Below are 24,028 nucleotides of genomic sequence, written 5' to 3' on the forward strand. Positions count from 1 at the left end.
CTGTATAGTATAAATAGTAAATGGGAACCCAAAATGGGGTGACTTGCAAAGCTTAATGTAACAACATTCATCATATTTTGTCTCCAAGTTGCATGTTCTGTGCTAAAGGACTGCGTGATGATTTATGTCTTAATTCCGTAAGCATTTATTCTTTCTTTCCCCAGCACGTAATATAATTTGTAGTTCAGCCCTTAAAAAATACCCATCTGAAGTCTCTGCTAAATTTTAGCATAAAAATACTTACTTTGATCATCATGTAAGACTTCTGCATTTTGGCTTTTTTACTGTTATTAATTTCTAGCAGTCTGTTATACTGATGCAACTGTGTTGTGTAAGTATTTTGAGCATGCTAAATTAACCATGGATGTCTGATTTGAAGTGTGCAATTTGTGTTGGTTGCTTGTTGTTTTTTATTTAAGAATTTAATATTGTTAATGTAATTGAATTATACTTTTACTTCTCTGAGGAAGCATGAATTATATTTGACTTTTAAACGGTCATGTTGTAGCTCCCATTTTCTTTATTGCAGCCCAACTGAGAGATGTTGTCTATGGTACTAAACAGTACAAATTCAAACCGGAAATACTGCCAGGCAATCCAGTGAATAAATTTCATGCAACTCAACATTTAGAAAGAGGAGAGGGCCTTTTTGAAATTCATATCAGCAGAGTGATCGTCTCTTCTGCAGCTGTGCATGCTTTTGGTGACCATGAACCTGCAACTTTTTGTTCTTTTGCATTTTATGACTTCGAACTTCAAACAACTCCTGTTTTGCATGGAAATACGCAGTCATATGACTTCACTTCTCAGTATCTTGTACCGATTGATAACTGCTTCTTGCACTACATAAAGAATAACAGTATCACTCTTGAGGTTCATCATGCATATGGTACAGATTACGAGACAGTTGCAGCATGCCAGGTGGCGCTCCATGAAACCCTGGAACAGAATGGGAGGATCTACAGCACCGAAGATCTAGTTGGTAATTAACATATGAAAAAGTATTTTGTTTCATGTGATAGTGTGACCACTAATCTATATTTGACCAACAATTAATTTAAGTATTGCTATTTCCAAAGAAAAAGGAATGGATTAAAAATTTTTTTACATTGGATGTGCAGTATTTTTTGTTGATTCTAGCTCTTCCAACAGTACAATTTTACCCAGAATCAATGAGCACAAAGATGACATTAATAAAATGACCTGATGTGACATATTAGAAGTTTACTACATGCTGAAAATATTAGAGAATCTTGTCTAGAAGTAGCAGGAGATTCTTTGTCTTGTACAGAAGTTACTTACCAAGTGTAATTACACAAAGGTGATTTTATTAAGATAGTATTACCTTTCTCAATATAATTATATGATGACAGCATGGAGAAAAGTAGTTAGAGCAAAGTTCTTGTTTGCACTGTTGTACTATTCATATTTCACAGTTTTTCTGTGAACGCTGCAGAGAAGATCTTCAAAATTTGACATTCTCTTTCATTTTTCATTATTGTTTTATATATTATTTATATTGTTTATATTTATATTGTTTAATGCAGGCTTCCTTCATTCTCTAAGACCATTATTGATACAAGGTGACCCTACTTACTTAACAATGAAAAAATAATTTCAATCAGGTCTAGTAATGAACTTAAATGGAACTAAATTATTTTACTCTCACATATATAATTTCTCTGATTAGTGTAATATACATGGAAAACAAAAATGTTTCTGCTTTATAAGACTGTCAAATATCAGTGCTTGATGCTTGGCCCAAATGTCATAGTTATCTACCCTCATCCTTCATCAATATATAGCAGAAGAAATTATGGTTGTTGTAGTTATAACTGTTAAGTCTGCTGAAGAGGTGAGAGGTCTGCTTATAATTAATACTAATAAAGCATTGAAAAGGCAGAAATGGTCTGGTTACAGTAGAAAATACTTCAAATGGTAACATCTACAGTGGGGTATTGGTTTGGCTTTGGTATGCGTTGTTGTTGTTTCTTTTAATTTAAATCATTGTTCTGAAGTCATTTTAAGATGAAGTGAAAGTGTGATCCCATCTTTCCTTAGGAGTGAATGGAAATATCGAAGATTTTGGTTCTTTAGAATACTGGATCCGGTTACGAGCTCCTATGGATCAATCCATTGGTCTTTACAAAGAGAAGTCTAAGGCTCGAGGGTTTATAACACCCAATTTGAAGGAACACGAATCACCACTCCAGGTATGCTTAGTTTTGTATTACGTAGTTTTGGATAAACTCTTTTTTTTTTTTTTTTTCCCATTGCATTTTCTTTTTCCCGCATTACAGCTGAATTGGAGTTTTGCTGAAGAGGCATAGTGTTAAACTTCAGTTGCTTACTTTTATAGACTCTGTCACTAGAACATTTGAAATTATTATGTGAATATTGTATTTATTTTTCTTAACCTGTAAAAGCCAGATTTTGTTTACATTTTGTCACACTGGATTATTCAGGAATGTTAAACCAGCCAGGTCTCAGTGAGGTATTATAGATGAAGCAATTGTTCAGAAAGTTCTAAAAGTTCATCATGTTTGCGTACATTGACATTGAGATAATTTCACTTCTTATTTTAATTTCATTTACTACTTGATGAAGAGAATTATTGTGATATAAAGCCTTATTTGGTAGTGATTTATCAATTTGGGAAATAAAAACAACTCTATGTCTAGTGTGACTTTAATGTTTTTTTACTATACAACCGTGTGAGTTTATAATAACCCAAAATCTGTACTGATTCCATAATGGGAAGTATGATGTACAAATTCTGTGAAGGGTCAGCGTAGATATTTTCAGAGTATCTTTGGGCTTGACAACAATGTAACATTTGCTTTAAATCAGCTTTTACTCAAAGGTATTTTTAACTCCGAGGTATTTTTAACTGACTCTTAAAATCTGGCCATTGTTAAATGCTCAAATCTGTAGTTTTCTCTGTTTTTTTATTGTTATTTCTAAGTATGTTACAAATCCAAACACGGATGGAAGATAAGGCACATGAAACAGAGCATTTTGTTGTAATTATTCTAAAACTGGAAATTCAAGCAATTGAAATATACTGGTTGTTAAGGAAAAAATAGAATAGGAGAAATTGCAGAAATGAAGAACAGCTTTTAAAGTAGATGTTTGAGACACGCAGTTCTCAGAGATGTTTTATGGCAGAAACTGAAAGTCATGTAGAAATGGCACAGGTGGTTACATTATGTTACAGATTCTATTAGTCTGGAGCTGCAGAGTTACCTTCAGTTGTGTGATCCAAAATTTAAACATTCACTAATTAAAATATAAATATGAAACTTTGTCCTTTATGAGTGGCAGAAATCATGGAAACGTGAACTGTACATAAACTGCTATAAAGACTCTTTTTTTCCCAATTCTGCTTGTAGCTAGAAATAATAGTCCTAATGTTACATATTCAGGAGAATCTGAAACTGTCATGATTGACTGTTTCTGCCAATTTCGGTGTGGATTATTTAATAAAAATATTTACCATTTTATCATGCAAAATCAAATTGATTCATGTTCCCCCAAATACTACAAGACAGAACTCTGAGTTCCATAAGCAAGATAATTAGGTACAGTGAATGAAATTAGCTGTGATACATTACTATAAAAGAAAGCAGAGCCTTATGAGGTGAATGTAGTTGGGGATTGCTTCTTTAAAGACAGTTGTATTATTTGGGCTTTTGTGCTGTTCTTTAATGTTTATTAATTTACCCATTTTCTTATTCCACTTCAAATGTATTTTTGCTGTTTTTATGCTGATTTCTATTTTTGTCATTTCTTTGTTAATATAAAGGTTTTGGAGAAAGAAAAGGGGAAGGCAAATCTGCTGTGCTATTTTAATTATTGAAAAATACATATAAAAATAACTACAGTTCTTTTTGTCTTCACACAGAGTAGCTTTCAAAATCAGAATCCATAGTCTTAAAGTGGCACTGGTTATGAATCATCCCTAATACTTTGCTACCATAATAATCAAATGGCAAATGGGTCACAATATTTTAGAAGAATTAGGCAAATAATCACATTCTTGAAAGGACTGATCTATTATATCCTTATACCTGCAATCAAAGAGGGTTGTAGTTGAATTTATAGAATAAATTATATTTTGGCATAGAAAGTTAAACAGTAGTTGGAGTGTCATCTAGATAACTTATTTGTTCTGTTTATATATTTCTTAGCATGCCAACATAAGAATTCTAATTTTTAAATTCAACTTCTTTTTCGTATAAAGCAACCAATTCCCGGAACTGCCCAAGTCAGCACTTCAACAGATGGTGATTTAAATGAGCTCCTTGTTACAATAAAATGTTGTAACCGTCTACAATCCCAAAAGAAACATCTTCAGCCAAATTCGTATGTTGTCTACAAGTTTTTCGATTTTGCACACCATGATACTCACATCATTCCTAGCAGCAGCAACCCAGAAATAGATGACCATATGTGTTTCCAAATGCCAATGACTGCAGAGTTAGACCAATACTTGAAATGGGAATCCTTAACATTTTATGTATTTGACGATGCTGAAATGGGAGAAGATAGCTATTTAGGGAAAGCCAATGTGCCTCTTATTCCCTTAGCATCAAACAGATCTATCTCAGGTAAGAATTTGATCTTTTCAAACCTAACAAAATCTTCACTTCTTGTTTAACATATCTTTTAAATATCTTTAGAACTTCGCCCAGTTAAATCTGAAATATCTCCAAGAATAGAGATCTACTGTCAGATCTTGTTCCAGTGTTTGACTTCCTCTGTGATTTAAAAAAAAAAAAAAAAAAGCAAAGCACCTTTTTCTTTCTGATATTCCAACTTATCTGTTGGCTCTCCTTCCTGCTGTGCACCCATGGTTCCATCTTTTCTGCATTCTACAAGTAGTGGCTGCAAACAGCAATAAGATGTCTCCACTCAGAGCTGCTTTTTCTGAAAGTCAAGCAAATCCACTTATTTGAAACTCTTCTATGTCATGTACTCCAAATCCCTGAATTTCTTGGTAGTCCTCCAATTGACTTGCTCAAGTGTGTCAATGTCTGTCTTGTTCAGTAGAGGCCACAGTATTCCAGATGATAACTCACCGGTGTTTTAAATAGAGTAAGAAACTCCTCTGGACCTGCTGGCTGCATTCTGGCTGATGGAATCTGGAGTGCAGTTGGCCTTCATTGTTGCAAAAACACAGCTTTACTGGCTTCTATTAAGTTTCTCAAAACAGGACTTTTTTTTTTTTTTTTTTTTGCAAGGAAAGCTGCTTGTTGCTTATTAACCCCCAGCCTCCACTGCTTCTTGAAGATATTCTGGGGCAGATGCAGGACTTTGCATTTGCTATCATTGAACTTCTTGACTGTCAGGCCCATTTTTCCATTCTGTGTGAAAGCAGCTCTGCGTTCAGGGCATTAACTGTTCACCCACAAATTAATATCATTTACAAATTTGCTGTGGCGTATATAATACAAAACCTACTTAATGATTATTTGATTACCAACTATAAGATGCATATGGGATTGTTTATTGAAAATTTTACAATTTGATTACTGTAAAATGTAATTTATAATTACCTCCACGGAAAGGAATAATAGGTGAAAAATTCCAAGTGAATTTAATGTTTCTTCTTTGATAAATACTTAGCAATGGATAGATTTTAAAAATCAATTTATTTATTTAACAAAAATAAGTATTAGTAGAAAATGAGAATTTTGAGCCATGTTAGTGAGAATTATCTTGTGTTAGGTTGCCTGAGAACCTACAAGACGTTCTGAAAGAATATAGTAGTCCTGTTCATTCTAAATCCTGTATTTCCTAATATCTTCAATATTACATCGGGTACACTTGACTCTGAAAAACACAATATTTTGGCTTTATTCCAATAATGAAATACTTTCTAAAAGGAGGACTGCAAAAACTGTTGTGTTTGAATCGTGTTTTGCTTTGCACTGCAATTCACTGTATGCAATCTATTCAAATGAAATTTACTTTTTGTTGTCAGGTACATTTGAAATAACAGATTCTGAAAGAAGAGTTACTGGTGCTATCAGAGTTGTGTTAAAGTGGAAGTTTGCCTACCTACCACCAAGTGGAGCCGCAGCAGCTTCAGACTTGGAGAATTACACTCAAAATAAGAAATCATTGGCACCTAAATTACTTTCGGAACAAGAAACGCAACCTCCAAGCTTCTCTCCTCCTTTAACTTCATCAGTGACAGTAAGTAATTTAACAAACTTGAAGAAGCTAAGAGATATGAAAGACCTACTGCAGCAGATCACTTAGATCTTCTCTGATGACCAGGATTTGTCCTTACTGTAAAACAACGCATAGTACAAATGCTTCAGATAACTACTATCTTGGACTTCCACTGGAAAGTAAAATCTTTCTTGTATTCAAAACTTTTTGAAGATAAGCAGTAATAACTCATTCTGTCAGATACATGATACTTCTTGGTTTAGTCCTACAGTAATTTCTCACATGGAACTCACTTTGCATTCCATAGATGTTCTGTAGAGTGTTACACTCATTTGTGCCTTAATACTGAAATAGATCTCAATTTTTGGGGAAGTTATTCAAACAAAAACTACATCATCTCTCCTATGTAGAATTGAAGTTAGGAGCGTTTCATTTGTCTAAAATGAAAAATTAGGGTCTCTCAGAATTTATTCAAAATGATTCAAATATGTCAATAAATGAACGTCACCTTTATTTTTGTATTATAGGTACCCGTACCGAAACCAAGACGCCGTACAGCTCAAACAGACAAGAAAGTGTCATTTGTGAATGCCAGTTCAGTACAGGTGACAGTAAGTTTAATGTATTATGTTTGTGCATATTGAAGCAAGGAGGCCTTCTTAGGTCACATTGTGCACAAACTGTAGAGCTAGTAAACAGGAACAGTCAGCTAAAAAAGGTGGCATGTCCAAGGCAGTGAATGATAATGTAGTATTGCATAGAGGTTGGAAATTAATACAGACTCCCTCAAAAGTGCTTGCTGTCTTCTGCAGCTTTTGAGCTTCCATTTCATTGGTTTAGAGCAGATTCCCACAGGACTGATTAACAGTCTCTCCACTGTTTCTTAGCTCTATTAATTAACCACTCACAACAAACATATAAGTGACTGTAGAAGTTAAGTTGATTGAAACCAATTTGAAGTGTTGTACCAATGGGATACAAAATTTGACACCACTCATAGTCACTCCTGTACAACAAGTTTTACCAGCAGCAACTACGCATGCTGTGGAAACAATTATATTTCAAGGTCTGGGATAAACTGTCATTTGCACATCCTTCTGTACTCTAAAAGGATCTGCATGGAAGTAAGTCAAACATGGTTTAATTTTTTGATTTTTAGCTGGATACTGACAGTATTAATCAAATCCTGTAATTCCTGGTTGGTTCTCTAAAAGCTAATGATAAAATGTTATGAGTATTATTGGTAATATTACACTGCAAATAACTCATGCATTCTTAAAAATTAGCTATGATGATTTTTTTTCTATTTGCAAATACCTTGATTTGATTTATTTTTCACTTGTAACATACATTTTCAACTCACAGCTTTCTTCTATTGCTTAGTTTACTATGACTAGAGCTTTATTCTGAGCTTTATGTCACAGACTAGAAATATGAATGAAGTAAAATATGAGAGAAATCAACTGAGATGTCAGATGTATAGTTACAGGCACAACACCTTTAGCTATCCGAACAGCAGCCTCTTAAAATCTGATAATTTTTCACAAAATATGGTTGTCTAAGGCAGAGATTTAGCTATTCGATCTTTAGCAAGAGTTGTTCATTAATGGGTGGGCAGCTGTCCTGGCTTTAAAAATGTGAGTCTCGGTGTCTGGTTACAGACAAGAGTACTGTTAATACTAATCATGAAATACTTGGACTTTCTCTGAAGTCTGAATCTTGTGGTGACTCTGCAAGAATGTATTCATGCAAGACGAATGGAACAGATCAGTATCAAAAGAGAGGTTATGTAAGAAAGGAGGGAACAGATTCTTTAGCAGGGTCTATTGCAATGGGACGAGAGAAAAAAGCTTCAAATTAAAACAGAGAACATTTACGCTGGACATAAGGAAAAGGTTTTATATCATAAGGATGGAGAGGTGCTGGAACAGGCTGTCCAGAGAAGTGGTGAATGCCCATCCTTGGAGACATTCAAGGTCAGGCTAAGCAACCAGTATCTGTAGATGTCTCTGATCATTGCAGGGGAGTTGGACTTACATGACCTTGAAAGAGTTCCTTCCAACTCAAACGATTCTATGATTCTATGATCTTAAGCAAATAATTATAGGCAAAGAGGGTTCACTAAAAATTGGATGAATGATTTGTCTCACATTGAGTCCCAAACCATTTGTAAGAATTTTTCAGTGTCTTAGGTGGAAGCTCTAGCAGAAACAGTAATACTAATGCAGAGAAGCAAAGGAGGGTGTAATTTCCTGTCTAAATATTTCTCCACCAGTAAATTCATACCTATATTTTTTTAATTATAAAGTATCCAACAGGTCCAAATGCTTTGGAGGTATGAAATTATTTCATTTTTGCAGTTCTTTCTAACATGTTGCCTTTGAATTCCATATCTACATTATCTCTTCAGTCATACATTAAAAACTGTGCTGTTATTAAGGAATATCTCTTAAGTCAGACGTGAAATATGAGGGGAAAAAAGTGATCCCTTCTTTTGACTTCTTTTTGGTCATTAGAATATCTACTCATTACCTTCTATGTCTGGATAAAGCTTTTATCTTTGTTTTAAAAATTATCATCATTTAATGGGGTGGGAAATGAAACAGAAATGTAGTGACTTTGGAATATTGTTAAATACGTAGCATTCTAAGAGCGAAGTGTTAAATGCTGCCTTAGTCCAATTGATTATGAAAGTAAATTCTTGTGGGAAATTGGCAAGCTTTCTCAGTGGTGTAGCAAAATGGTTTTTTTACTGCCTCTCCTTTGTTTGAGAATTGTGTCTTCTGCATCATTTATTTGTTACTGCATGTGAAAAATTTTCATTGCTTCTTATACTGCCAAAACAATATAATTGTTTAAAAGGTATGTATATATATAATGAATGTGAGTCACAACTTTTCATGTTTTAAACCTTCATAACTTGCAAGATATGTTTTATGATATTATTTATTCTTATATTGCATGTAATATGTAAGGTTAAAGAAGAAAGTCTAGCAGATGTTGAGGCAAAGGAGACTGTTGAAGAAATTCAACAGGAGAAAGAAGACCACTCATGTTTGCCAGAAGAACAGCTGTCTGGCCAAGGCTCAGTTACCTCTGCAAATGAGACAGAAATTACTGAAGAACTGGAATCAGAAGGTAGAATTCATTCTTTATGAATAAGTGGCTATATTTCCTTAATAAATCTGTCTCTTTATTTTTTTCCTCTCATTTCTTACTAGCAGTGGGAGCTGCCTCATTATGAGAAGGTTCATGACAGAAATGATATTCTGGTGTACTTTTTAGCTGAAGATGGGTGGTGGATATGGTGGTGTTATTTTCATCTGAAATGGAAACTGTATTGTAATTGAATGCAAAAATCTGGTATCTGACCTAGATTCATAAAAAATTAAAAGAAAGCTGGCTTCAATTTTGAATGTCTTCATATTCTCTCTTAGAACTACATTGTTATAAAGACTGTTTTAATGAATATGCTCCTTTTGTCTGCAGCTAACAGCCAGTGCTGATATTGGAAACGCTTTCAGACTGTGAAAGGATAGTGTGCCTTATCACAACTGTGACATAAAGTTGTTAAGAAGCAGATTTATTTCAAGATTATAACAGCTGGGTCATTCTGTTCCACTTTTGAGCTAAACTGTGTGTTAGTGAAATAAGCCATATCTAAAATAGGGAAAGAAACAGGATGTTAAAATTTTACATTGTTCTTTACAGCTTCTGCATAAGAATTCATTAGTAAAACTGGAAATCAAGACATTGAATCCCTGTTGCATTTTTAAGTAATTTGTTTCAGAATGGAGGGGCCTGAATGCTCTAGAAAATAATCTATCTGCATTACAGAATTACTTTATTTAAGAAAAGAAGAGTAATTCTTTGGCTGTGTATGGTATTAAAGCTAATCATAGGAAAACTACAAATTCAGGCCGTATCCTTTATTAAGCTAACTGATATTTATACTTAAGTTCCTCACAGGACTTGTATCATTATACTTAACAACTTTGATCTTAGAGATGTTCATATTTCAGAAAATAAGAAAAACAAACAACAACAATGTAGTCCACTTCATAGGTTGTCAGTTTGCCACTCCTGCCTTCTGCAAGGGAGTGTTTATTGGACACTATTGTACAGTGTTTACTAGGAGTAGCTAATATATCACTAACATGTTGTCCAGCAAATCTCAGATTCACAACAGACACAGTGGGTTTTTTTTAACTACTTTTTTTTTTAATTTATTTTAGCAGATGAAGATGATAGACACGCAGATGATTCCATTGAATCAGAAACTGACAGTGACGACTGTATTGTTACAAGTCCAATATCCAAGAATATTATACAGGTCAGTTGGAGTGTTTTATGGCAATCTGCTAAGTCTAAGAAAAAAAAAAACTGACTATATGTTTAGCACTGGTATGGCCTCACCTTGAATACTGTGTACAGTTCTGGATTCCCAAATATATAAATGAAGTTAAGTTACTTGAAAGCATCCAGAGGGCAACAAAGTTCATAAAAGGGCTGGAAGGCACTTCCTGTGACAGTGGCCCACATGGGTTTTCTGGAGGAAACATTGCTTGCAGGTTATCTCATTGTTCTCTGCATCCTCCTGAAGATGGGAAGTGGAAAAAAAGGCGCTGGTATTTTTAACTTCTGATTAGCCCTGATCTGGGCAGTAAGTTTAACTTAGATGGTCTTTGAAGGTCTCATCCAGCTTAACTGTTTTATTTTATGACATGATTTGTTTTTGTACATTTCTGATCACTTTGGTTCCTTTAACTCTCTATTTGTTGTTCTTTAGCAACCTGATTTGTTGTCATTGTTACCAGTCTTGTAACTTGATTTTTGCTGCCAGAAAAACCTTGGTTCGCATGTCTGGGATTTCCATGTATTATCCTTCCCTGTGTTGGATCAACCAAAAACAAACTATAGAAAATTAGGAGACATTAATAATTACTGGTATCTTTCTGTGCTGCATTTGTTATGACCAACAAAATCTTGGAACTACAGATTTCTAATTAGTGTAAATCTGAGATCAAATTTTAGTTATGACGAAATCTCCACATTCTAATGTTCCACAATCTCGCACATTCTAATGTGAATGTCTGAAGATCTTTATTTCTTTGTTCAGTCCTCCTTCAGTCTTGTCTTTGCCACACTTAGGAAAATGTGTGTTTTTTACTTCTGGTGCTTTGAGAAAAGAGAAAAAAAATTAATTGGTCAAGGTCCGTAGTAAATCTACTGATTCATCCTAGTATATTCATTTGATTAAATGTTGTTAAAATTGCATAAGATTGAGGCTGTTAATAGCATGGAAACCTTACCCGCGTTCCAATGCAACCAAATAGATTTCTTTGACTTCACAATAATTTAAGAACTAAAGATTTGTTTTCATAAAAGTTTGTGCAGGGACAGTATCATTTCAGAGTACATTTTTTGTACTTCTATTTGTGTGCATGTAAAGTAGTAGAATTCTTTTGGCTTGTCCTAAAAACCTGCAGTTAATGAGCACAGAGTCACATATATGAAATATAACAACGTAATACCAGTGTGGAAAATTTACTTTGAACAGTATTTCAGTAGTATGGTTCTTTATAAATATTAGACCATTTAGTACTTTTATAATATAATTTATGTAATGTTCACCAAACAATATTGAAAAGCAGACATCTAACACTTGAAATTGATTTCAGTACTTCTAATAGTTAAGACTTCTCTGGTCTGTCTTAATCTCCTTTTAAAGGAGTAAGGATATACCATACTGTTATATCCTGTCAGCCTAGTTGTAATTTGATTTTTTTCTGTTTTTTATTTAAGTAAAGGCTGCTTGAAATCTAGCCAAGCAAATAGCAATTTAAGGCAATACTTCCCAGGAGAAATATTGCACTTTTTTTTTTTAAAAGTTGTAGAAGGGTTTTAGTAATGCTAAATGCCACCAGTTACATAAGCTGAAGTGAGATAAAGAAGGTATTTTTGAAAACAAAACATTTTAAAAACATACATTATGTATGAACATTGCATTTCCATCTGTAACTTTGAGAACTTAAATGACTGCTACTCATCTCTACCAAATCAAACAATAATAGGGTTTATCTGTGCATTCCTTGTCATCCTCTATTTCATGTTATCAAAACCATGTAAAAACATTTGAGCGAGTAGAATGAGTTCAAGTTTCCCTCTTTGTAGATCTATTCATCAGGTAACAAAGTGCATGTACAAGAAGAGTGAATAGTAAAATTAAAGCTATAGGCTATGGAGGCAACACGTGATACAAATTTGATTTTAAAATTAGGCGTCGGTGTATTTGAAATTTCTAGTTTACCAAATACAGCATGTGAAAGTTGGTACTGAATTCATATTTTTTAAAAGATTAAAAACCAATGCCTTTTATCTTGTGAGATAAGTATCCTGCTGGTAATCAAACAGTGTAAATAAGTCTTGTGATTTTAAGTGATTGTTATGCTAATTATCCTATGAATCTGAGTTGTATGCCAAACTGTTTAAGCTACTTAAGATCATACTGTTTCTTTTTTGCATGTTGCAAATTAGACAGTTCATGGTTATTTCTCAGATATGTTGATCATAAAGGGAATCTAACAGATTTTCCACTACTTAGCTGTACCACTTGCTTCTTTCTCTTTTCTTCTTGTCTATGATGTATAATTAATCATAGATTACTTCATTTTGTTTCATTTCATTTACAACATTTATGAGCTTCACTTTGTCGGTATGAAATGCTTGTCCCCTTCTTTCCTTTCCAAAGTGGTGTAATTAGTGTTAGCATCTTTTTTAACAGGCTACATAAAGTTTAGTGGCTGGATTAAATCAAGTCATTAACATAATGTGCTATACAATTTGCCCCTATCTCTTTTCGTTTCCAGCACATCAAAGTGCCAGAGAGTGCCAGTGTAATTGGGCCTTGCTAGCTTGTCAGGTTCAGTCAGGCTGATGGCTGCTGCTTTTACTGAAAAGCTTCCAGGCATGATAATTAATAGAGAAAAGAAGTCTGAGAAATGTAAAAGTTTGGACAGTTCTCTATGAATATTTCATACATTTGAATAATCAGAAGTTAACATTATCAATTTGATGTATAATACGTTGATTAAAAGCCTTGTTTCAGATCCTCAAAATAGACATCAAAACTGGAAATTTGCATTTTCTTTGGCATGGTCTTTATATTAAAAAAACCTCTTTTCTCATTCACTCCTCCCTTTCACCCCTGTGTCTGCACTTAATCTGTAGAGGAGATAATACAGCATTCAGTTACACAATATAATTTACTGCTGTCAGCTTCCAACTTAAAATATGCCCATAAGGCAATTACTGGCAAAACCAATTCATTTGGTGGTGGTCCCACTTTTTTTTTTTTTCTTTAGGTGTGTTTACATCTCTGTATTTCACTGCAGATACTGTAGATCTTGCACTCGTAGAGGTTTATTGAAAATTGTCATTGTCGGTTCATTTTAGATCTCTGGGTCATATATATGTGAAAGATCATCTTTCATATAGATGCTGAAGTCTTGTAAAAACTATTAACAATCAATTGCACTATCAGCAGTTGATTGTGATTCATCTGTACAATGCATGATTGTGAAAAGTTGAGATTATTTAAACAAAGTTTATGTATAGGAAAGCTATAAATACTTTACCTTTTATTGTGCCTTTTTTGTACAGTTTGTTAAATATTGCACTTCCTCCTGTGAAATATCTGCATTCATTGAAGAAAAAGTGATTTGGGCATCATTTGCTATTATAAACTTTGTCTTCCTCTATTCCTCTTTTAAACTTACTTTCTGCAGGAGTTCAGCACCTTTGGTGTACCTTTAGGGAGATTCCTGAGTACTCAGTGCTTTTCTTAAACTGACCCAAGCTGAATTTTATGGACCTAAAATGTTAAGGTTTTAGTATTTTGCAGTGTAATTGAGTTGGTATGATTCTGCTTTATCAAAAATAATAATTCTTCAGTATTCTGTTAGTCTTGTCTAGATCTAACCTTAGCTGCTTAGTGCTTTTATTTTTGAGAAACTGGAAAAGTAAGATAATTACAGCAGTTTATCAAAACAAGAATTAGAATTCATGAAACAGAACTGTTTATTGAGGTCAAGTGTGAGTTATTTATTAAAGCATTTGTAGTCACTATTTTCAAAGTGAACTGATGGGTCGAAAATTAAAAATCAGCATTAGCTGTTCTCCATTTATAAGATCATTGTTGGTTGTATTATGGTCCTACTGTGTTATTGTCACTGTTAGACAGGAACTATAATAAAAAAGAAAAAGAATCCAGGACAAAACTAAGGTGCTGATAAAGCTTGAGGTGAACCTTGTTTGAGTAGACACTAAAATGATGAGTTTACAGCTTCCAGTACTTGGCTCATATAATTGAAGTAGTAATGAGAAATGCGTACCAGCCATTGTTTTTGTTGGAAGAACTGAGAGAAAAGGGAGGAATAACACCAACCCCCATCACAAACATCAGCTTTTAAAATATTCAAAACTACAGAATCCTAAGTCATTAGGTAACACATTATATTTTACATAACAATTAAAGCTATTTAGACAGAATACTAAATTAAGTCGAAGTAAATAAGGATGAGCATATAAGACCACAGGAAAATCATCCACAGAAGTCCTTTTGAACCTAGATGGTACTATTTGCTGAGCTTGTGCATATGAATGCTCCTCAGTTTCTTACTTGAGAGACTTCATGTATCAGAGCTCATTGATGTGGAAGTTACCTATGGACACTTTACAAGTAGAAAGAAGAACAGAAGGACTATTTTTTTCCTAAGTGGAGGTTGAAAGAGCATAGCATGGAATTAGAAACATAATTTGGGTTTTCATTAGCTGCAATACTTTACCAATAACTTTTTTCACTTTTTTGTGGGTAGTATAAAAGAGAGTCATATTCCATTAATTTTGATATTGTCTTCAAACAAAGCATAGTGGGAGATTGGGAATCCTTCACAAATATAATGTGTTAAGCTTCTAAATAGAAGAATAACTTTCTTAAAAATATGCCATTTGTTGTATTTTGTCACTCTAACTTCCCTCTTAGCAAATGGAAATGCTATACTGATACTTCATTCCTATCCAGGCTTTTTTCCTAAATGGCTTTTATTTCAAATAGAATTTTTTTTAAAATCTATTATTGAAATCAAATCCAAGTCTATGATCCACATAAAGCGAACATGTAAAAGCCAGAATCCTGTCCTGTTTGTTTTTCTGTAGGCTTTTATTTTTTTACATATTACTGATACTTTTTGTTTAATCTTATCTCTGTAGTTTAAATGTTGATGAGTATGAACATAGCTGAACTGTACAGAATAAGTGCTCTTTTTATTAAGCTTTTTTGTCTTTTATGCTTAGTTAGCTAAGGTTCATGCTTGCTTCAGAAATTGAAGATGTGTTAAAGCTTGTACAGAGCATTTGAATTACAGAGTTTTGTGACCAGCTGCTACTAATGTGTAGCTAACTGGCTTTAAGTTTTGATCCTTGTTGGTATTTGATACTCAGTTATCTGGTAGCATAAAGTGTGAGTGTTTAAACACTGAAGGAAAAAAAAAAAAGGAAGTGTCTTGGAGTGCAGTAGATAGATGGGTATAGGTTGGTACAGGACTGCAACAGTACTGCTTTCATAGAGGTTGGTTGGGTTGTACTGAACCTTGCTGTGCTGCACTAACTTTGTAGTGCTGCATTCTACCCCTAACACATAGCAAAGGCCAGAGATCCTATGAGAGCTGTGTGTGCCTCTCCCTTCTTCACAGCAAGTCTGACTCTAAAACAGCTATTAAAGAACGGGTGACAGAGAGGTCACTCCTTGTTTAAGAGAGTCTGAAGTGGGTGCACTTGTGTAATGCTATCCATTACAAGAATGGAAAGGGAGTGTTGCTGTACCCTCCTTTCTTTCCTCACATCTACACGAATATGGGAAAAATAAGAAAATAGGAGATGTTCATCTTGACATGAAAAATGGTACAGAAAGAAAGAATATTGCCATAGATTAAGAATCTTGCCCATATTTCTTTTCCCTCACGCTGTACCAGTTTCTCAGAAGTAATCATTGAAAGGTGTTGTTTTGGAATTCTTTTTATTGGTACATCCAATTTCTCTGTTAGAGGAAATTTCTTACTAGACTTCTGTTTAAAATATTTGAAGAAGAGTTTTATTCCTTTCAAAATGTAATTGTCTGTGCAAAATATTGATCAAGACAAGCTGTTCATTTTTCACTTGAATAGTAACTAATAAATAAGACCAAGGCAAAAGAAAAAGCAAAACGAAGCAGAAAACCTTAAAGATTTAAATGAAATACTTCAGTCTACATCGTATAAGTGTAAATAGTTGTTTAAAAATTAATTCCTATCATATATTGCATGCTATGTATATTTTCACCACAGGCCACGTAATATGACTGATTTATATTAGTAGTGAAATATGACATAGTAACTATGCTGTTATCAGTCCTGCATTTTTATTTGCAAATTTTTTTTTAAGCCAGCTTCTGTTCTCTTTTATATATGCTGTATTCATGCCTAATATTAATAAAATGAGGTCTTTGTTTGTTGAGTGTTTAGCACAAAAGTAATAATAATTACAACTTTGTAACAGTTACAACTTTGTAATAGTATGACTGAGTTATTTGTTCTCTTCTGAGTTAACAGTACCATCAATACCTGGATTTATCCTGCTCTCCTTAAAAAACTATAACATTCTTTGCTTACGAGGGTTGATTATGTCAACCAACTTAAAATGATGTAAAAGAACCAGTTCATAATACAGGCTATGGTATTTGGAGTTGATTCCTAAACTACAGTCTATACAAAGTAGCCTGACGTAGCTGTTAAATAGTTTGGGGCAAACAAACCTCAGCGTATCACTTAAAATACAGATGCTAATACATCTGTTCGGTGCAAGAAGAAAAGAGTTGTTTCTGAAGTAAGATTAGACAATGGAGCCAATTTCATTTTTTATGCATGTGAATGTAGAGTGCTTGAGGTTATTAGTTGAAACTGAGTAACCTTTCCAGGCTTTCATCTCTTTCTTTTCAAATTTGAATATGAAAAGCATATTCAAGTCAAAGACCATCACTTTAATGACATTTGGCAGTCATTTGATTTATTAGATTTTAGAAAAAAAAATTCCTTTAAATATTTCATCATTCTATGCTAATCCTAGTAATATTGCCAGCTGAAGCCATGTACCTGTATTAGTGGAGACAGAATGGTGTGGAATTTTCTCTGTCATCCTAGTAAAATTTCCATGAATCTACTGAATAATAAAACAACCTTATTGAAATATTCAGATTTGGGTTTTTAGTTAAAGTGTCTTAGGATACATAATAAAAGGAAATGTCTTTTGAAAGGAGGGGGTAAAATTACTTCATCAAATATTGAAAGGGCTTGACAGCAATGGAAATTGTTCTATATGATGGATATTTTTACAATAGAATACACCTGCTTTTCAGTTTGATTAATAATATAATTTGCTTGGAAAAACATGGGCTATCTCCATAATAAATTAGTATATTGATTTGTAGTTCTGACACTGATTCTAGAATGCTGATCTTTTGAATACAATTTATTGCTTCAAATGACCTACATTTACCATAAGGTCTCATTGAAATATTTACTAGGGGAAATATTTTTAATAAAGTTGTGAACGTGAAAGAAAAAAAGTAAGAAAATATAAATAAATATTTTTAAACGTTTCTGTACTGCAAGGAGCTTTGTTTATTGTTTGATGACTCACATCTTTGAATGCTCATCTATGTACTTCGATTTTGAAATTGTAGTGGCTTTTCTTTTTTTAAAATCACAGTTACTTGTGACTCTACCTGTCAGATCTGACATTTCTACTTAAAGACAATAAAACGTATTAAAATGTACTTGTAACCAAATAATACAGATATGAAACAATTTCATATAAGCAATAGAAAAAATGTCATTTTAGCTAAAGACAATAAGCAAAGGTTCTGATGGAGACCAATTGGAATACTTTATTATCATATTGTTAATTTTACCAATTAATGGTATTTGATTTTACTAGACAAGTTCAGTGTATGAAATTGAATTCCATATATGTACAGTGTTACTTAATATGCCCAAGTACTTTGTGATTTGATGTATTTTTTTTTGAACTAATTGTGGTATAGTTTGCAGTAGGCATCTAAGTTTAAAAGGTCTCCTTCACTGGCAAATGTCTGATACCTCATATTACTAATATTACTATTTCAGGTGGCTATGGGAACAAGATACAGATGTCTTTGTTTATAGTATATGATATCTGTAGTTCAGATATCATTAATGTATTAAGATAGCCCCAGCTTATCCTTCTCTAGCAGAGTATGACTATTAAAAAAAAAAAAAAAAAAGTGTTTTCAACACCACTTGTAAATCAGTATCTGTTCCAGCAATACTCTCAACTTCAAACCCTGGGGCTTTAGAATCTCATTGTGTTGTCCATGTCAAAATCAATCAGCCGGTGTTTATACAAAACACCCAATGTTGTACACGTGTATGTTTATGTGTTTTAGTTAAAACTTCAAGATATGAAAAATAATTCGTAGTTGTGTTTTATCTTTAAATAGGCAACTGAAAAAATCCGGATTGAAATTATATCACTTGGTCTTTTTGAGTCACGAATTGTAGAAGATGAAACAATACAACAACTATTTGTAGAATGCAGATTTTACAATTTCACTGCACAAGAGACCCCAGTGTCACTTCCGAAACCACCAAGTGGACAGAGGGTTCACTATAACTATAGCAGTGGTAAGTATAATGAATTTCTAATCAGATTTATTTTCTTCTTTAAATTTTCTTCTAAATCTAAGCCTGTCAGTAAAGTCTATGTCCTTTATATGATAGTTGGATTTATTTGTGTTCCAGTTGTATTTGGTTCCCAAATATTTTCAGAACTGTTAAAAATTTTCTTAGGAAATGCTAGGGTTGCAACTAACTAGTAAAAAATAAACTGTTGAATTATGCTTCTGTAAAAATGATGATAGTACAGCATATTTAAGCATACTGTTAGTCTGGAATTTTGAAAAATAGATTTCATATAACTCAAATTAGTTATTTCTGAAAAAAAAAGATGTTTTTATTGTTATCTGATGACACAGCAGATGAGCATTCCCTATAACTATATGCAACTAAAACAGTTCAAAAGAGAAATTGGACTTGACCATCTCTTGGGATTATTCAGTGTTCCTTTAGTATGAACATTTTGAAGTGGTTTCTTCAGCAGTGTTTAACGCTAATACCTTGTTGTATTCTTCAAATTACTTAATCTTGCATCCTCCATGCTATTTTCTGAAAAGCACCTGAAAATGGTTTGTCAATACATAATGTAATTTATGGTAATAGCATCTAAAGAACTGTTGTAATGATTGAGGAACAGTTTCTATTAATTATTTTTCCAGCAATTCCATGGTATATCAACTTATTCATTAACCTTTTTTTTTTTTTTTTTTCTCTTAAATTCTACTACATTTAAGACTTGGTCTGCGTGCTTCATGTTGTCTTGAGCATTAATGAAGTAATGTATTTTTAACTGAGAATATCTTGGAGAAGATGAATCATTTTGTTATTTGGAAACAGCACTAATAGAGACATTCATGTTAAGGATTCTTTTGAAAATAGTTTTTTTGGTTTTTTTTTTTTAAGTGGCTTTGTAAGTCATATTGCAGTCAGATCTTTAAAACTATAATTCTGATTTTTAGAAGGAGACTGCAAAGATTTTTTTTTCCATTATTTTACATCCTTTTAATATTCACAAACTATTGAATTACCCCCAAGTTGAAGACTGTAACCCCCTGTAGATGTTGCATCAAGAATTTTCTTTGCTATTGTGCAAATGCCCATATGAGGGAAAATATAGGATGGGTTAAAATGCTTTAAGTTAATTTCTGTAACTTTGAGGAAGACACTAATCTTTGTATGGCTTTAGGAAAAACAAACAACAAAAGCCAGAGAACGCTACAAACTGCATTTCATTTGCTGAGGCTTACTTCCATTTAAACAAATGGGAGTCCTGTCATCGTGTGAGACGTATGAATAAGGCATCAGATAAATAAGAACTTTTAGTTTAACAGTATTCATCTTGCTAGCTGCTGTAAACAATTATCCAAATATGCTAGACAGGAAGCAATTATTGAAATGAAATTTATAAAACCGCATTGAAATAACACTGTAAGCCAACAAAAGCAGTCTAGCACTTGATTTCTTTTCCTTTTAGAGTTGTCATTGTTTGGCATGTAAAAAACATTCAGACAGCTTTAAAAAAAAAGTTCTTACCCAGTCTCATGTTTTGGATATGATCTAAGCATAATATTAGATTTTTTAATTATTAACTCCACAAAGTACAACTAGCAAAACATAATAAAGTTAGAACTGATAAGTTAAAAATGGGAAAGAAGAACCAGTGATGAATAAGGAATGAAATTACAGCCCCTTCAGACAATTATGAAATTTAAATATATTTCAAGCTGTGATATTGGAAGACACTATCATGCTTTGCAGAGTCTGTAATTACTAATGAATTCTGAACTGGTAGTTAACTATATTGTACTATTAGTAGTTAGCTATATTGTACTATTTCTGCTCATCAAAATTTGGCTTCATAACTGCTTTTTTATTTGCTGCTCTATTTACAATTGTAGAACTGCTTAAACTTTAAAATTTTCTAACAAATAAATATCAGAAAGTGGTTTTGGTCTTAGTTTCTCCAGGATTATATTCCACAGTATTGTAGTAATATGGTTGTTATTTGTGGAGTTTGGTTTACATGTTGGTCTGCCAATTTCTGCTTAAAATTAGCTTTGCATGTGGTGGCAGAAGGGGGGAGGTGAGTCTACTGTTTGACATTGTCAGTTGGAAAGAAAGCCAGCAAGATAACAGTAATGAAATCCGTGTGTGTTTACTATAGCTTCACAGCATCTTTTATTTGTTTAATTCTGTCTTGTTATGTCTAGTTAGAACTCAACATGTTGAATATTTGAGATTAATTGAATATTTTCTTTAATAAAAATGAGATTTGCATCAGGAAAAAGAAATGTGCTTTGCACTTAGAAGGAAAGTTAGTGTTCTAGTACATCTGGTGTTCTATGTACATCTGTAAGTATTCCAAAATCATTAATTACAAATATTTTTATTTTTTATTTGAGCAGCTCAAGTATTTTATACATATCTCAGCTGATACAGAAGACTCAGGTTTTTTTGTTCAAAAAAAAACCAGATTGTTTCTGTATCTGTTCAACATCTTTTGCTTTCATTGGTTCATATGTACAAGAGCAATATGTACAAGAAGGCTTATCAAAAATCAAATGGCTAATCAAAAAGTTTTCTCAATTAACATGTGATTATGTGGACAACCTTGAAGGACGAGTATAAAAAGACCAAAGGAGTGTTAAAATTTCATAACAGAAATGTAGATGTGCTTCACAGTGATTATTCCTTTTTTCCATTAGTGCTCAACATAATATGAGGCATTCTTTTATCATTGTGATAAACTTCTCTCTGCTTCATCACATGCACATTTAGCTCTATTAGAAATTGCATTATGGAAGTAGTATTCTGTAACACAATCAACTATGTTGTTATTTAGAATTGCAGTGATTTTTAGTGAGATTCAGGGATGCTGTAGTTTTTCAGACTGTGGTGCTACTTTAGGATGAACTTAGAAATGATAATTTTAGATGCAAACGGTCACAAGTTAATGTTGAATGATTTTTTGCAATTAACTGGATAGAAACATGAGATGTTCTGTGCTTTGGAGCCATCATAATTCTACGGTAAGCAGTACTAAGGGGTGATATGAAAGCGAGTTATTCATCACTACGTAAAAATGTAAGTTCCTTTTTGCTCTGGTTAATCATTTTTTTCCCCAGATGTGGAAGAAGTTGTTGTGTTGAATGTTTTACTTGCTAGCCTAAGTTTCACTGAGTTCACATTCTTTAGATTTGTAAATAGACTTCCATTTTAAAATTATTTTAGATACAGGATTAGCAAACTTAGGAAATTCCAGTTTGAATTCTTCTGGGGAAAGGAAGAATCTGTTGATGTGGCTGCTCCTTTGAAGTTCCTTGTCTGTCCATCTGTCTCCCTGCTGCCTCCCATCGTTTCCTGTGATGGCCCCAAGTGTACTTGGCCATGGGAGTCGCTAGCACATGTGGAAAGTCATGCACTTACCCAAAAGAATAGCAGATGGCAGTAACAGCTTCTTTTAGCCTGTCCAAGAAATTACCCATATTGTGGGTAGAAACTTAAGAATCCAAGAACCAATGCTTTGCTCCCTGCTAGCAGGGGAAAAGGTCCTGATTTGCAGATTTCTTTCATTGTATGATTCAAGTGCTGGCTATTTTCTCTAAGTAACTACTTTCTAGTAGTTGATGATTCCCTAAGAGTTGAGAAGCAGCTCTGGAGAAAACTGGTGGCTCTACAAGATATGCTTCCTAGAAGAACTCTTTGATAGAGATATGACCCTCAATAAATTCCTTTGCAAGGAATTAATCTGAGCCTTCCTATCTCTATTTTGTATATCTATATTCCATTACTCTGCATCTTGGTAAAATTATTAACTTTTGTTAAACAAACAAATTTACTTGGATAACATATGAGAGCATGGAATAATTTAAAGCTTTATACCAATGTGTAGGGAAATAAACTTTAATTCGATGTGGAGAAGGAAAGAGAGGTGGGTTGTTTTTTTTCTTGGTTTGCTTTTTTACTTCAGTTAAAGAGTTACTAGAGAAAAATGAAGCACTTGAATAATAAAGATTATGGAATTTAAAAAGAGACAAATTTCTAACTCCCTGTTTTGAGTTGCCCGCAAAAAAAAAAAAAAAAAAATTCCTAGGAGCTATGTTTATTACTCAGAGCTATATTCATGCTACCTCTGTCCTCAAACATTTTTGCAACTGCTTTACTAGTTCTTTTAATACTGATTTTCAGTTTTCCCAGACAGGCTTTTAATAATCTTTTGGAGTAGTTTAATCTCTTGTAATACTTGTTGGTTGATAGCATGTGCAAGAAATAAGCAACTTTCTTAATACAAGATGCCCAAAAAACCTCCTAAAAATTTTCCTAAAACTCTGTTTTTCATTATTTTTTTTCCAAAGCAAGACTATTTTTTGCTGTAGGTCACATTAGTGGTAAAAATTTAAAAAATAAATAAATAAATAAATAAAAGAAGAAAGAATAAATGCTGGTTCATAAAGGAAAACATTAGATGGCTTTCAGAGCGTTCACACATACTCCTCAGGCTGTGGATTTTCTTCAGTCCATTGGTCTAGTTGTTCCTCTTATTGAAATATTGTGGCAGGAAAGGAGGATTAAATTACTGAGGCTGTCAAAAAGGACAAGCATTCTGCCATAAGTTATCATTATCACTAGGTTCCTCAGTGGAAGAAAATACAGTAAATCCCTTCAAATACAAAGCAGTAAAGACCACTGGCTTTTAAAATCATGACTGCTATTGCCATTAACAGAAAATGACAGCTATGTGGCATGCTAAGATGCTGCTTGTATCTTTTTTGACAGTATGCACATAAACCTGCCAGTGACATGCCATTAGATCACATGACCTTTCAAATTTGATTCTGGCATTATTGCTTTTCCTTAGGAAAGACAAGGGAATTAGATGTTTATTTTTCTTTGTTCTTTTCTTCATGATCTTTCTTGTAGAAGATGAAAAATATTCTGTAAATAATTATATTAATTCCAATTTGCTTTGCAGTGATACATGTGGATAAGGCAAATAATCGCGCAAGAAGAGAGCATCTCAAGTCTATACTTCAAAAGCCAGATCTAAAAACTGACAGGTACATATTAGCACAGAAAAACTCCATAAAAGATCTTTATGAAGA

At 33.2% G+C, this 24,028-nt stretch overlaps 1 protein-coding gene across 1 annotated transcript in view; it reads left to right on the forward strand.

Moving 5' to 3' along the window:
- Positions 1-24,028, forward strand: part of RPGRIP1L (RPGRIP1 like) — a 61,576-nt gene that overhangs the window by 28,748 nt on the left and 8,800 nt on the right. The window contains exons 15-23 of the mRNA XM_031615150.2: positions 530-982; positions 2,062-2,213; positions 4,244-4,610; positions 5,987-6,201; positions 6,708-6,791; positions 9,156-9,318; positions 10,416-10,513; positions 18,752-18,935; positions 23,899-23,983. Of these exons, the coding sequence (XP_031471010.2) occupies positions 530-982; positions 2,062-2,213; positions 4,244-4,610; positions 5,987-6,201; positions 6,708-6,791; positions 9,156-9,318; positions 10,416-10,513; positions 18,752-18,935; positions 23,899-23,983 (1,801 nt within the window). The remainder of the gene's footprint in view (positions 1-529; positions 983-2,061; positions 2,214-4,243; positions 4,611-5,986; positions 6,202-6,707; positions 6,792-9,155; positions 9,319-10,415; positions 10,514-18,751; positions 18,936-23,898; positions 23,984-24,028) is intronic.

The sequence above is a fragment of the Phasianus colchicus genome, chromosome 13 (assembly GCF_987193195.1).
Source record: "Phasianus colchicus chromosome 13, bPhaCol1.hap1.1, whole genome shotgun sequence".
Lineage (NCBI taxonomy): Eukaryota > Metazoa > Chordata > Aves > Galliformes > Phasianidae > Phasianus > Phasianus colchicus.